At 41.1% G+C, this 15,096-nt stretch overlaps 1 protein-coding gene across 3 annotated transcripts in view; it reads right to left on the bottom strand.

The window, feature by feature from the left end:
* Positions 1–507: 507 nt before the first annotated feature.
* The window catches only part of JHY (junctional cadherin complex regulator), a 57,998-nt gene continuing 43,409 nt past the window's right edge, over positions 508–15,096 (bottom strand). For 2 of the 3 annotated variants that reach the window (XM_026505537.4, XM_057316725.1), the window contains exons 6-9: positions 11,581–11,875; positions 5,000–5,080; positions 4,070–4,198; positions 508–1,128 (exon numbers count right to left, since the gene is read on the bottom strand). In XM_026505537.4, coding sequence (XP_026361322.3) covers positions 934–1,128; positions 4,070–4,198; positions 5,000–5,080; positions 11,581–11,875 — 700 coding nt within the window. In that variant the 3' untranslated portion in view covers positions 508–933. The remainder of the gene's footprint in view (positions 1,129–4,069; positions 4,199–4,999; positions 5,081–11,580; positions 11,876–15,096) is intronic. The other variant, XM_044386489.3, reaches the window with a different exon arrangement.

Here is a 15,096-nt window from a genome sequence, read left to right as displayed (position 1 = left end):
TAAATTCTTCAGGAATTATTTTAAGACCTGTTAATTTTATTCAGTTATCACCTGATGATGTTTATTTAGTTTCAAAAGATAAAAAGTAAATATTTATGAATATTGACACGTAGCAGTAAAGTATGGAATGTTTTCTCATCTTACCTAACTCGTGTGTGTGTGTGTGTGTATAAAAGCACAGATGTGGTAACATTTTAAGATGTTTGCGATGGCAAGACGCCTGGCATATTCCCATACTCAGAACAAGTAGCTTTGAGAAAGGTTATCGCTCAGAGTTGCCTTGAATGGGTGTTTCTGGATTTGTTGGATTTCTAATTTATGTCTCGAAGCCCTGTTAGGACAACACTCGGTTATGTTCTACTTAAAAAAGCAAGTCTAGATGTGCCTTCAGTTTTTCAATTTTATCTAAACCCTTTGCTAAATTTAGGGATTTTATTTTATTTTTTAAATTTAGAGACTTTAGAACTATTTGGGAAACAGCATCTCCAAAGTACTGACAGCTAGTTCAATTTACATTCATATTTATTTGAAACTGAAGTGTTTATACTTCTTTCTTATCAGGAAGGTCAGAGAGGAGCAAAAGTTAGATACATTTTTTGCTGGGTCACTTCAAGGTTTTCATTATGCAAGGAAGGGTAGTGATTTTTTTTTTTTAAGAAATCAAAAGATCCTCTATGAAACTAAAAGGCTTTATTCCCTACTTCTTATTCCACCCAAAATTCTGATTTGAAAATAAATAATAAAAAAATCTTCCTAGAAAGTAAAATACAGCTCTGTGAAGTAATAAGGCCCCTTACTTTAAATCCTGTACAAAGCAAACGTGGGCTGCAGCTAGAGGACAGAGGGTCATCTGTTTCTACACACAAAGGTGGGTTGGAGTTTTTTCTCCATGTCCAGTCCCCGGGCATATTTGGTCTCCGACAGATTTGTGGTCTACACAATGTGAAGGACTTTGAAGGCAGCCACAGCCTGTTTTTCCCTTTCGTGTCTGCTCTGTAGTATTTCCAGCAGTGAGATTTCAGGCAGAGGGTCTTTTCGAGGATAGGTGGGAATTTTCTTTTCCTTTGATACTTGATCAGTCAGATTTGAAGGTTTGGGTTTGGGGATGGTCTTGGCGTATTCCAAAGCCTACAAGCATAAAGATAACGTTTGATTTGAAATGGGAAGTGAGCCCCAGATTCCTTAAACGAAATCAAGCCTTAGGAGATGTTTACTGGTAATACGAACGGACGCTATCGCTACCATAAAATTCTAGGATGCGGATGGGAAATGCAAGTCCTGTAATATAGAGCAGTGTCAACAAAGTGAGCTAGCCACGCAACATCAGGCTATGAAAAAGAGGTGGAAAATGCAACAGAGTTGTGCCTTTGGGCATTTTCTTTATGAAATGGAGTTTTATTCAAGTGTTTGAAAACAGATTTCTCACGTGTTGGCTCTATTTAGCTTCTGGCTGTCTTATTAAAACCAAACTTCTATTAAGGAGATACTAACAGACCTTTCCATTCAAAGTGGGCTTGCTACAGCAAGTAGTAAGGTGAGACCAAAGACATCACTGTAGTTGACATACAATTGAGCCTCCATTATTACATCAACTATTCTCTTTCCCAGGCTCTTGGAACTATTTATTAGAGGTTGGAAATTATTCTTTTCTTTAGTATATCCATAGAAGCCTAGAGACTGAAAAAAGCAGTATTTTTTCAGTGATGTCAGTTCGAAAAGGCACTACAATAAAAATGAGATCACTAAATATGATTTCTAAATCTGTCTTTATATCAGTTTTATATTTTAATAAGTTTCTTGGGGTGCCTGGGTGGCTCAGATGGTTAAGCGTCTGCCTTTGGGTCAGGTCATGATCCCAGGGTCCTGGGATTGAGTCCCACATTGGGCTCCTGGCTCAGCGGGGAGCCTGCTTCTCCCTCTCCCTCTGCTTCTCCACCTCCTCATGCTCTCTCTCTCTCTCTGTATTTCTGTGTCTCAAATGAATAAATAAAATCTTAAAAAAATAATTTTCTTGATGGCTGAAATGGGAGTAGATAGTATATTCAGGTGCTGGAAGGGGAAAGAAAATGTCCAAACTTCTCAGTGTGTGTAGGTGACTTCTGTAGGAATTTCTAATTACAGACTTGTTGTCTTGAATCTCTTCATGGAAAAAATAATGGATTGGAGAAAAAAGAAAAAGTGGCACCATGGAAACTCAATCAAGTGGACTGAGGTCTTCAAGGTCCAAGGAAGAAAGGCAATAAATAGAAAATAGGATGGTCTGTGAGAGAGAACATGAAGTACAAATTCCTAAAAGCACCAAAGGGTCACTTGTCCCTCATGCAAAGAGTCCCATGTTCTTCCTGGGACTGAGACAGAGACTTTGCACTGCCAGGCTCAGTGTCTCCGCTGAACGTACTTCATTCACATCCTGACTTATAGTTGGATGACCTCTGAGAGGGAGAACATTCTGTATTTTATGAAATCATTTTTCATGGCTAGAGGGACCTATATATTACAGTTCATTGGGAAAAATGTAGGGGAATGAACTTGAAAGAAACAAGGAAGGACTCTTCTTTTGACATACGTACCCGTAAATGGCAAGAAGACACTAATTCCTTAAAATTTAACTTTAGAGAAGGAAATTGATAGGATTTATCAGGATTGCTAGTTTCTTCTAAGAAATCACCTTACTATTCAATTATAAATTTTTTTTTGAGAATAGTTGACACACATGTTACTTTGGTTTCAGGTGTACAACTTAGTGATTCAACTTCTATATTTCATGATGTGCTCACCACAAGTGTAGCTCCATCTGTCACCATACAACGTTACTACAGTGTCATTGACCGTATTTCCTGGGTTATACCTTTCATGCTCATGATTTACTCATTCCATCACTGGAAGCCTGTTCTCTCTCTTTCTCCCCTTCAAACGTTTTGCCCATCACCCCACCACCTTCCCTTTGGCCACCATCAATTTATTCTCTGTATTTATAGGTTGGATTCTGCTTCTTGTTTTGTTCATTTGGTTTTCAGATTCCACATATGAATGGAACTGTATGGTATTTGTCTTTCTACGTTCTGACTTGTTTCACTTAGCGTAATATCCTCTAGGTCCATCCATGTTGTTACAAGTGGCACCATCTCATCCTTTTTAAAAAAATTTTTTTAAAGCTTATTTTTGTTTTAAGATTTAATTTTTTTAATGACAGAGAGAGACCGAGAGAGAGAGTGAGAGAACTAGTGGGAGGAGGGGCAGAGGGAGAAGCAGACTCCATGCAGAGCAGGGAGCCCAACGTGGGACTCGATCCCAGAACCATAGGATCATGACCTGAGATGAAAGCAGATGCTTAACTGGCTGAGCCACCCAGGCGCCCTCATCCTTTTTTTTTTTTGAAGGCTGTGTAATATGCTTCTGTGTGTGTCTGTACACACCACATCTTATCCATTCTTCTAAAGATGGACACTTGGGTTGCCTCCTTATCTTGGCTATTGTAACTAATGCTGCACTAAACATACGGTGCATATATCTTTACAAATTAGTATTTTCGTATTCTTTGGGTAAATAATCAGTAGTGGAATTATTGGATCATATGGTGATTCTAATGTTTTGAGGAACCTCCATACTATTTTCTACAGTGGCTGCACCAGTTTACATTCCCACCAACAGTGCAGGAAGATTCCTTTTTCTCCACATCCTCACCAATCCTTGTTATTTCCTGTCGTCTTGATTCTAGCCATTCTGACCAGGGGTAGGGTGATCTCATTGTGGTTTTGATTTGCATATCCCTGGTGATGAGTGATGTTGAGTATCTTTTCCTGTCTGGTGGCCTCAATATTCATTTTTATGTGTGTCAGATTTGAAATACAGGAAGAAAACATGTGGAGGACTTAAGACCATGATGAACTTCAGGCTAACCTTACGGCATCGTTCGTACACATGTTATTTGTGAATCAATATCTGTGAATGATGGGTAGCCACAGGAATGGCAGTGGCTAAGACATCTGGGTTCAAAGAACTGGGGAATTTGTGAAGCGGTAACAAAGGTTGCTTTTTAATTCTAACTGTCTTGGTGGGGATTTCTTACCTTCTGCCGAGGGATGGCAGATTGACTTTCAGTTTTCGCTGTTTGTGGCTTTGACAGAATGGATCGCGTCTTCATGTTATACTCCTTAACTTGTTTCGCGTATTCCTTTTTTTGGATTAATTTCTGCATCTGTTGAGAGAAACCACGTTACGACAGTGCACAGGTCCTGCTGGATCTTTCTGTTCTCTCTTTAAAAGCGGCACTCATTTTAGAGAGCTGGCATATTGTATCAGCCGCAGAGAGGAAATGGGATTACCACGCATAAGGCAACAGCAGTGAAAGAGTTAAGTTAATGTTTCTCCTAGAAACAGTCTCTCTCTGAGGGGGGACATCACTGCCATAGCACACCCAGTGTTTCCTTAACAGGGTCTAAATCACATTCAGCTCCTTCTCTGTTGCATTTACCCAATTTATTTTCATTTTGGCTTCCAACTTTGAACTATACTCTCTTTTTATGCCTTGAGTGCAACTGTAGTTAAAACACATTAAATGAAGATCTTCTTTCACTAGAGGAAAGGAAATAAAGTGGATGCACTTTTCAGGGGTTGGGAAACTCTTATCCTAAGTGTCTTCTCTGTAGCCACTCTTCAGAATTACCAAGATCACTCTATTGGGAAAGACCAACGACCATATAACACACACTTCTCTTTTCATGTGCATGTGGCCCCCTTTTCTGTGAGGGCCTTCAAGACTAACTAAAAGGTGGATACATAAAACAACTTTGGCTAGGTGATTTTATCTTGTGGTAAAAGGAGTATCTGGGTCTCTATTACTAATGCTATTTCACAAGGGTCTCTATTCAGAGGGAGACATTTGGATTGGGACTTGGTTCTAGGCGGTGGGTGGGTGGGAGTCCTGTCTGTACAGTTCTGCTAAAACACAGGTAGGCAACTCCAAGCCTACAACATGTTGTATGCACATCACACTCACTTTGTCTCTGATGGACTCAAGGTCAGGTCCAAGGCCTCCAAGCTTCACATCTCTTTTCTGATAACCTTTCAGCTTGGAGCTCTACAAATACAAAGAGACTGTTTCTTTTAAGGAATTGTGTGCCCCTCCCCCCACCATGCAGTCATAGCCACATAAGGAAAGAATGGAAGCCCGTGTGGACTGTTGGGAGAGTGGGTGCATTTCCTGACAATTCTTCCACTCTCGTGGTAGTTATTGATAATAGCTTCTTGGGTAATTTGTAGCTGGTCAACTAACATGTTTTGACTTTTCCAACTTCTGCAACAACAAAAAAATTGGAATTCTAAAAATTATAAATAAAAATTTCCAAGTGAACAAAGAGCTGTTTTGTTATTAACATTCTAAACAACATCTACATTACCACTTTGCTGCTGCCCTTACTATTACATCTGGTCTTGTACAGTTCACGAAACCAAATGATTTCCTGGGAGGAGGCCATCTAAATCCGGTAAGCATTGCTTCAAAAGGAGAGTGCCCAGTCTAATGAGGTCGTAACATTCAAAAGACCGTAAATTTTTTTAAAATTTAAATTCAATTAATTAACACAGAGTGTATTATTAGTTTTGGAGGTAGAGTTCAGTGATTCATTGGTTGTATATAACACCCCGTGCTCCTTACCTCCAAGTGCCCTCCTTAATCCCATCACCCAGTTACCCCACCCCCCACCCGCCTCCCCTCCAGCAACCCTCAATTTGTTTCCTATAGTTAAGAGTCTCTTATGGTTTCTCTCCTTCTCTGATTAGGAAAGAACTGTAAATTTTTAAGGGTTCAGAGTCTAGGCAAGATCTGGGGCACCTGGGTAAGTCTCTGAGTCTCGATTTCAGTTCAGGTCATGATCTCAGGGTTGTGAGATCAAGTCCCGCATCAGGCTCCATGCTCAGGGTGGAGTCTACTTCTCTCTCTCCCTCTCCCCTGCTTGTGTGCGTGCGGGCTCGCTCTCTCTCGCACGTGAATAAATAAATTTTTAAAAAAAGAGTCTAAGCAAGATTTGAGAAACTCCTTTTAGTCAATATGATATTGGGTATTTTGAAGGGCATAAGTAATTTTATATGATGACTCTTACTAGTATTGAACATGTAAAAGGATAGAGTAACATAACGAGGCAATTTAATTTTTAGATTATGACACCTGAGCACAATAACAGGCAGGAACAACACCGATGCTTTCCTGATTATAGGATAGATTAAGATATTCCCCAAACTGCTGCTTTCAGTGTTAAAACTGACTTGTTACTTGGGGAAGATGTCTTTGTGGGGCTACCAAATCCTTTTTCTGAGTTGTGAGTTCATTTGGTTTCCTTCCTTGGGAAGAATAGGAAGGACAACACCAAAGGGCTAGTGTGACAGTGATTCTATTCAGACAGGCCTGAGTCAGCACTTAGAACAGAGAAAGAATAGCCATCCTGGAGAGGCGACAGGCAGCTCTGTACTAATGCACATGGTATTACCTGTCTATACGCTAATGACAAACCTCAGGATTTTTCTGAATTTTGAAAGCGCCTATAAATTATTATCCTAAGTCTTAAGATAAACAGTGTATTTAATGAGCTCTTTTTTTAAAAAGATTTATTTATCAGAGAGAGAGAGAGGGAGGGAGAGAGAGCGCGAGTGAGCACACGAGCAGGGGGAGCTGCAGGCAGAGGGAGAGGGAGAAGCAGGCTCCCTCCTGAGCAAGGAGCCCGATGCAGGACTTAATCCCAGGACTCTGGGATTGTGACCTGGGCCAAAGGCAGACACTTAACCAACTGAACCACCCAGGCATCCCTCTAATGAGCTCTTGAGACAGAATTTGGCAGATAGGCCAGAGACTTAAAAAAAATTTCTCATCATATTGGATCTAGTTACTACCTATAACTCTCAAATCCTAAGTGTCCACTATACATTGTATCAATGGTTACAAGAATGTGTTCTACTCCCACAGGCCTATTGGCTGACTACCCATCGTTCATACCAGTTTCTCCCTTGTCCTTCCCCACCACAGACGCTTGGAGACAGGTACTCCTTTCCCCACATCTGCAGCACTGAGCTCTGGCCCATGAGGCATAAATGCAAGTTGGCTGGGGTAGAGTTTGCATCTTAGCTTTCATTCAGGCTGGTGCGGCCCCTCCCTTTCCTTTTCCTTGTCTTGAATGTGGATATGATAGCTGGAGCTGCAGCAGCAATCTTGTGTCAGGAGAGGAATGAGAGAACCATACAAATATTGTTTCTGATGTTTTGAGCTGTGGACCATTAGTGCTAGTTACTGTCGACTTGTGGATTAACTGTAGCTGAGAAGAACGAGCTCATAATTTTGAAGTTGCTGTAAATAGTAATTGCGTGACTTGTAGCCGAAAGCAATATTTCTAACATTTCGGTACTTCAGAGAGCCAGAATCCTGTATCTTTTGGGCAACATTTCTACGCTGCAAGGATTGAGTCCTGCACATAGAATTTTCCTGATTAGAATGTTCAAAATTTATAGTCGAAAGTCTTTTAGTATATCTAATCATAAAAGATGACAGAGGATCTTTTTTTAAAAAAGAGGTTGTTGGGCTAAAATCATGAAAAACATTAAAGTATCGAGTAAAATATTGTTCATTTAAGGTTTTTCAAAATCCTTAATCTCTTTACAGAAAACAATCACCTGGCAAAACCATTCCAGCTGCTCCTTGCCCTTGACATCTTTCTGTTCATCCTTTCATAAAATTGCGAAGCGCTACAAATTATTTTCACTAAGTATTTTAGCATTAGGCTGTATTTCCCTGTCATTAGATATTTTCCAAAATGTGACTTTTATACCTAACATTCTAAATGTTGAACATTTTAAGATGTCCTAGGGATAAGCCTTGTTTGTGGGCTACTCTGATGATTGCTTTGAGATCTAAACTTAACAGAAGTGGAATTACTGAGGCAAACACATGTAAGGTCCTTAATGAGCGCTTCCATTAGCAATGTGTAAGACTGTCCTTTTTGTCCAAACCTTGATTACACTGGACATGATCACATTTTAAGATCTCCGCTAATTATCAGCAGGTGAATGAACTCGGATATCTTCTACTTGGCAACTGCAAATTTGTTCTTTTTCTTGGGCATGCCATCTGTACCGTTGTTTCGCCATCACTACGTTACTTTCTATTTGGCAAAGTAAACCAGTAATGAAAAAGGAGAGAACCTCGCTCATATCCAAGTCATAATCCAATTTGTCCAAAACTGAGGAGAAATGATCAGTGGCCAGAAATCACATACTTAGCATGAAGCAGCTTAACTTTAATCATTGCCCTGACACAAAAGATACAGTGTGAAGCACAAATAATTGCTCCCTGCCCCGCCCCCCAGCCGCCCTTTGTCCCAGTTTTTTCTATCCCCTCGAATAACCAGAATAAACATCTTGGCTATCCTAGGAAAAGAGCGAAGGGACTAGCGTTAAATACTGACACAAAATAAACAGTGTGGCCCAAGGAGGGGGACCAGTAACTACATGCTACTAACTCCTTTCCAGTGCGAGCTGCTTCTAGCAAAGAAACCTTTCCTCCAGGGAGAGAGAGCATGGTTCCTAACGGAGTTTGTTCTGGGTGACTGACAATGAAAAATCCTGGATTTACTTAAGTTTGCCTCAACTAATCTTGATTGGCTCTCAGTGCTGTAATTTCGTTTGATCTCTTTCCATCAAAAGTCTTTCTTAACAGCTTTACTGAAATAGAATTCACACACCACAAAATTCACCCATTTGAAGTTGTACAAGTCACTGGTTTTTAGTATATTCATCAAGTTGTGCAAACATCACCGCAATCTGATTTTAGAAAGTTTTCATCACCCTGAAAAGAAACCCCTGTACCCATTAGCAGCCCCTCCTCTGCCCCTTTCTACCGCCAGCCCTAGGCAACCACTAATCTACTTTCTGCCTCTTCAAAAGGCTTTTATAGTAAAATAATCCTCAGAATTTACTTTGATTTAGTTCTCCTTGGCTGTTACAAGACTAAAAGGTCACAATAGCAGGCTCCCTCTCCCCCCACAAATTAAATCAACAATGATAGTCCTGTTAGGTCTCTAAACACAGGAGGAAAACGTAGTCCTGTTCTCAACAAAACCCTGATGGGGTTCACTGCTAGTCTTTGCATGAGACCTGCATAAATGGACCTCCGCCACCCCTGGCCCCGGGCCGATGATTTCGAACACCAGACCCACCCCTCTGAACTGGTGTTCACTGCTGATGGCCCCTTAGCAGAGGATGACCAAACTTTCCTGATGGCATGTTTCTTCCAGTAATTAATCCCACTTCTCAAGCTGGAGGAGTGACTTTTATTGTAAACGTGGGGCAAAGTGTGCCTGAATTGAAGAATGACCTCGACTGTCCCGTGAGGACTTGTTTCTGCTCTGAAACGCTGTACCCCTCGGTGGGGGACACGGCAAGGCTTTTCTCCAGAACATTTCTCAGATGTCTGAGTGTGAGAAAGTTACTCAAAAGCAGGGCAAAAAAACTGCCTCCAAGACTGGGGAACAGCGAGTGAAGGAAATTTGCTCTGTGGTTGCTAAATTTAATCCAAATGAACCTCTTCTTAGAAGCCGTCAAGCAGCAATACCCAGACTGCCTGTGACAACAAATGCATGAGTTAATGACTGCAGCTCAGCTGTTCCAGAACTCCTTAAACAGTTGTTTTGCGTCCGGTCGCAATAGATACTTTTATGCGGTTTGTCATCCCTTCCTCTGCGTCAGTCTCTTACGGCCTGACATCTGCATTGACCAGCACGGACGATGCTTAGTGTTCATTAAATCGGTCACATCAGAAGTGCCAGAAGCAGGGGAACAGTGCTTGGGCCTGTTAGCTTTACAAATCCTCAAATTTTTAATGTGATTCAAGTCTATTCCCTTGGAAACCACAAGATTTGCTGTGACTAGCAAATGGGCATGACCTGGATAATGATTGCCCCTGTCTGGTGCCCCGGCTACCTGCTGTCCTATACAAATAGCTCGGTTCTAAATCATTTTAGCTTCTGGAGTAGCTTAAAGGACAAAGAGCGCTTCTGTGCGTTTGTGAGATGCAGGTTGAAGGTGTCAGACCGAGCAAATGGATGCGGTGGATTGTAACATTCCTGACAGAAAGCAGGAAGGGAGGGATTTTCTGAATTGGAAAGAGAGTTTGGGCAGCAGTGACTAGAAGTTCTGTTTTAATTCCCCTTCTGACCCTCCCATGCTGTTAGACTTCCACTGATACACACTGTCATCACAGTACTTTCTGCCATCTCTTCTCTGTAAGACGTGAATTCAAATTCCTAAGAGAAGAAGGAAAAGGAAACTAACATTTATTTGATGGTCTGCTCTTTGCTAGGGACTGAGCTACAGCCTGGTCCTTTTTGCCTGAAATGCTCTTTCCGTCTTTTCTTATTAACTCTTGATCATCTAAATCTCAGCTCAGAATTATCCCCTGAAGCCCTGCTTAACCCCCCCCAGATTGGATGTCAATCTGAACTCCTTTGTGCTCCTCTGTGCAATCCACACATACCTCTCCGCGCCCCCTCCCCCCATGGCAACATTATACTGAGGCCATTTTCCTGTGTGTCTACATGAGGAAGGGTCATGGCTCATTCTCTTTACTTCCCGGCACCTACCACGGTTCCTAATGGGAATTCAACACCTATGTGGAATTGAATGAAGGCTGACTCCCTAAAACTGCCTTATGGATGTCCCCCGGGATTGAGGCACTCTTTCCTCCACTTGCTGGGAGTGCTGTCCCAGTTGGGTCCCTCCCTAAGAACTGCCCTCAGCAGATGGAGCTGCGGTGCCCGAAGTTCCAACCGTCCCTGGGGGGTAGTCAGTAGCCAATGGCTGGTCCATTTGGTGGAGCAAAAGCTTACACCCTTTACCTTCAAAGAGCCCTCCCAACTTCAGAGCCCTCGAGGGCTTCCTAGAGGCTCCTGTTGTACCTGTATCACCGTATGCTCTCCCTCAGCCAACCCTGCCCCCCTCACTGCCTTACAGGGGTGGTTCGGGAGACGTCTCAGCCAGCCTACTGCACGTGAATCTCCATTTCAGAGACTATTCCTGGGGAACCTAGATGACCACAGGCCCACTGCTTCCAACCAGGTCTTTCCCTGTTGCCCTGTAACGCAGAATACATCCAGTTTTTTCCTTACCATTTGGCATTAGAAGCAAGTGACCTTTCCTGAGGGGTTTTTAATGCTTGTGACAGTGGAGAAATGCAGAGGACCTAGAAAGACTCCTTCCATGTGCCTTCATTTCTTCCTGGAAAGATTTTTGTATCCTCACTCAGCCCTACTATGTCTCCTCCAATAGGAGAGTGCGCTGAGAGGCTCAGCCTTGACTAGAGGTCAAGACCGGGTGCGATGTTTAACCTGGGGCCAAAAGGAGACCCTTCCCTGAGATGAAACACAAAGGAGGGACATTTCAGGCAGTAGCAGGGGATCGAATCGGGAAGTGCCTAGGGACTTGTGTGGCAGTGGCTCCGTAACTACCATCCCTATTCCATGGCTAGAAGTAAGGGAATGAAAACCAAGGGCCATCTGTACCATCAGAATTAAAAGTTATTTGGTAAAATGCTTTTGTTACCTTGCTGCTGCTCCTTTTCTTATGCTTTCTTCCTTTTTCCAGTTGAAGCAGATAGCCTTCGGAATTGCTACGACTAAACCTCATTTGGTTTCTTTGGCCACTCTCTGAACTGAGTTGGGATTCACTTTCGACCCTTGACAATATAGGTGGAAATGTGACGCTGGACGAGGCCTCTTCTCTGGGCTGCACCTCGGTCAGCTGCATTAGTGCTTGCTGGTGCTGCTCCATTATCTGAGTGAGCTGCGAGTCTGGAGAAGGTCTAACAGGTTGTCTGTCTGAGGAAGGATGGAATTTCCTGAACGGAGAACGGAGAAACACCCCACAAATCTGTTACTAAAAACTGCATATATAGGACTTTTAGCATAAAATGGATTTGATGTATTCATCATTCTCCAAATCAAATTATTGACCTTTAGCTTAATGTTCTTTAAAAAAGATGTATTTAGTTGAGAGAGAGCAAGAGAACATGAGCAGGAGAGGCAGAGAGAATCCAAAGCAGATTCTGCGCTGAGCAGGGCTCGATCTCACGACCCTGAGATCATGACCCAAGGAGAAACCAAAAGTCAGGTGCTTAACTGACTGCACACCCAGACACCCTTAGCTTAATCTTTTCATAAATACATTAATTTCTTAAAATCCTCCTAGTTTTTCTTTAGGGTAGTCTGGCTCTTATTCAGAACTTCCATTTAGTGCATTCAGAATAGAAAAAACAGTCCTTTGAAAAGTCTTTGCCACTATAAAATACCTGGAAATGTTGGATTAAGTTTAAACAAACATGCGTTTGAATACATAGGCGAATTTGTACGAGAGGCAGGGAAACTTTGAGACCAAAATCAAAAAAGGGATTAAAAGTAAAGCAGATTTTGGATAAGCTGAAGCTATGGCTTTCTTTGTGGGAGTTTTGGATCTATGGGCTCGAGCTCTAACACTTCACTCTGGCACAGGATAGGTGGAATCTTGGCCCCTTGTCGGGTGGGGAATCAACTGAGATGCTTGCATGAAGTTCTGGGAGAGCTACGTCCTCGATAAAAGGTTGGATTAGTCAACACCTCAGTCGCCAGCATTGAGACTCAACAAAGCAAGCCTATCTTAGTCTAGTTCTCAACTGGAAGAAAATTCCTTATGAATTTCCATGGGACAGTGTGTGGGGTTCATATTTACCTTACCTACCTAGTCGTGGATTCCAACACCAAAAAAAAAAAAAAACAACATAAAAATGATCCCCGAGGAGGGATACCTCTGCATCTCTGGCAGAAGTAAATGTAAAAGTTCTCTGGAGGGATACACTCCTCAAGCCTGCCTAGGTGTCTACAGATGAGATGGCTAAACATACATTCACAAGCCAAAATCCTAGAACATATGAGGAAATAATCTACCAAGTAAGAGAGTCAGCAGACACACACACACACACACACACACACACACACACACACACACACACAGCAGTGCTAGATTTCTAAGAACTTCTGATAGACTATTAAATAGCATTCTTAAAGCAAAATGATTAAAGAACTGAAAGAAGAAATCAGAACCATGAGAAACCTATTTTGAAAAAAGAACAGGAAGGTTTTAATCAGAACCAAATAAAAATTCTAGACATGAAAAATACTACTGAATTTCACAACTCAGTGGGTACATTAAAGCCATACTAGCTACAGCTGAAGAGAGTTATTGCATTGGGAAACTTATAGGAGGAAATTTCTCAGAAGCACTAATAGATAAAGATAGTAAATAAGAAAGCAAATTAAAGAGACCTAGAGTCTAGAATAACAGAATTTAATATACACCTATTTAGTGTTCCTGGAGGGAAAAGAGGGTAAATAATATTTTATAAAATATGTAATATTTCTTATGACTATTTCCTAATAAAGAGAAATGGATGATAATTTTGTGGAATTTATGAAAGAGATGAATCTTCAGATTTAGGAATCACAAGCCAGATTAAACATTTCATACCTAGACCTCACACAGTGAAACTTCAGAATGCCAAGAACAAAGGAAAAAGATGAAAACAAAGGAAAATTTAATTATATTGACAAAAAGCTTTTCATAGAAACCAGGAGATAGAAAACATTTTTCTATCAATTCAAGATAGAGCATAAAGGAATTTAAGGTAAATTTACCAGTGACCTACTCTTGTTGAAAAAATTTCCAAAGGATCTCTACTTCGGGAAGAAAGAGTGGAAGAAAAACTGTGAGGCAAGGACATTAATAAACAGTTAAATTTAAAACATTGTATACAATAAGCGATAATTTTTGGAGCTCTAGGTGCTGGACAAGGAGCTGAGCAAAAATACATATGCCCCAGAGGGCGACTGGATTAAAGCAATCCAGCGATTCTGAATTTGTTCTGGAGGAGAATAGAAATACTAACACCAGCCTAGGTTAGTTTTTTGAAAAAGTAGTTGGATGGACCTAGAGGGCATTATGCTAGGTGAATTGAGCCTGACTGAAACAAATACCATGGAATTCGACTCATCAATGAAATCTAAAAAATAAATAAAAAGCAGAATCTGTCCCATAAATACAGAGAACTATCGGTGGTCAGAGGGGAGGAGGGAAGGGGTTAGGAAAAATGGGTGAAGGAGAGAGGGAGGTGCAGGCTTCCAGTTATGAAATGAATAAGCTACAGGAATAAGAGTCACAGCTTCGGGAACAGTCAGTGGTATTGTCATAGCAATGTAACGGGACAGGTGATAGCTACACTTGTGAATGTAACATAATGTATAAACTTGTCAGATCACTGAGTCGTACACCCAAAACTAATGGAACATTGTGTGTCAGCTATACTCAAAATAGAGAATATATATTTCCAAATCTGTAGAGGGGAAAAAGTAACAAAACTCTATTAGTTCAATAGAAGATCTAGATATCTATATATATATAGAGAGAGATGTAAAAGTATAGAAACAATAGGGTGATTGAAAGGGCAAATTAAGATGGTAGAAATAAATCCAAATATGACCACAATCAATGTAAGTAGCTTAAAGTTGGAAATCCATTTGTGATAAAAGCTCTTTGCAAAAGGAATAGGAACAGGAGAAATTTCCTGTCTCCCCTCCCTGTCTATCAAAAGTTACATATTTTTAATGATATGAATGTTAGAAGCACTCCCTCTAAAGTCAGGAAAGAAAGACCAGGATGGTTGCTATCTATCACTGCCTCTTTCAGGAAGCTAAATCTGAATTTTATTGAATGTACACTCCATACCTCCAAGTACAGCACTGAAATATCCTCGCATCACTTTAGATATGCAGATTGTCTCCCTGCTTTGAGAGTCAGCTCCTGGAAGGTACGTGTGGGTCATGCTACTATTGTATCTTCCGTAGCATTTCAGCAGTGGGTTTAGTGCATATCAGGTATGTGATAAATGCCTTTGATTGAATGACATCAGGAAATGTCCCCTGAAGTGATTTTTAAGATAATTTTCTTTTTCTGATTATAGAAGGAATACATCTACATTGCAGGGACTTTGAACAATTCAGAAAGTGTGAAGATGACGTTAGAAATAACCCC

The sequence above is a fragment of the Ursus arctos genome, unplaced genomic scaffold (genome assembly GCF_023065955.2).
Source record: "Ursus arctos isolate Adak ecotype North America unplaced genomic scaffold, UrsArc2.0 scaffold_22, whole genome shotgun sequence".
NCBI classification, from domain to species: Eukaryota; Metazoa; Chordata; class Mammalia; order Carnivora; family Ursidae; genus Ursus; species Ursus arctos.
This window is presented reverse-complemented; position numbering and strand designations above follow the sequence as displayed.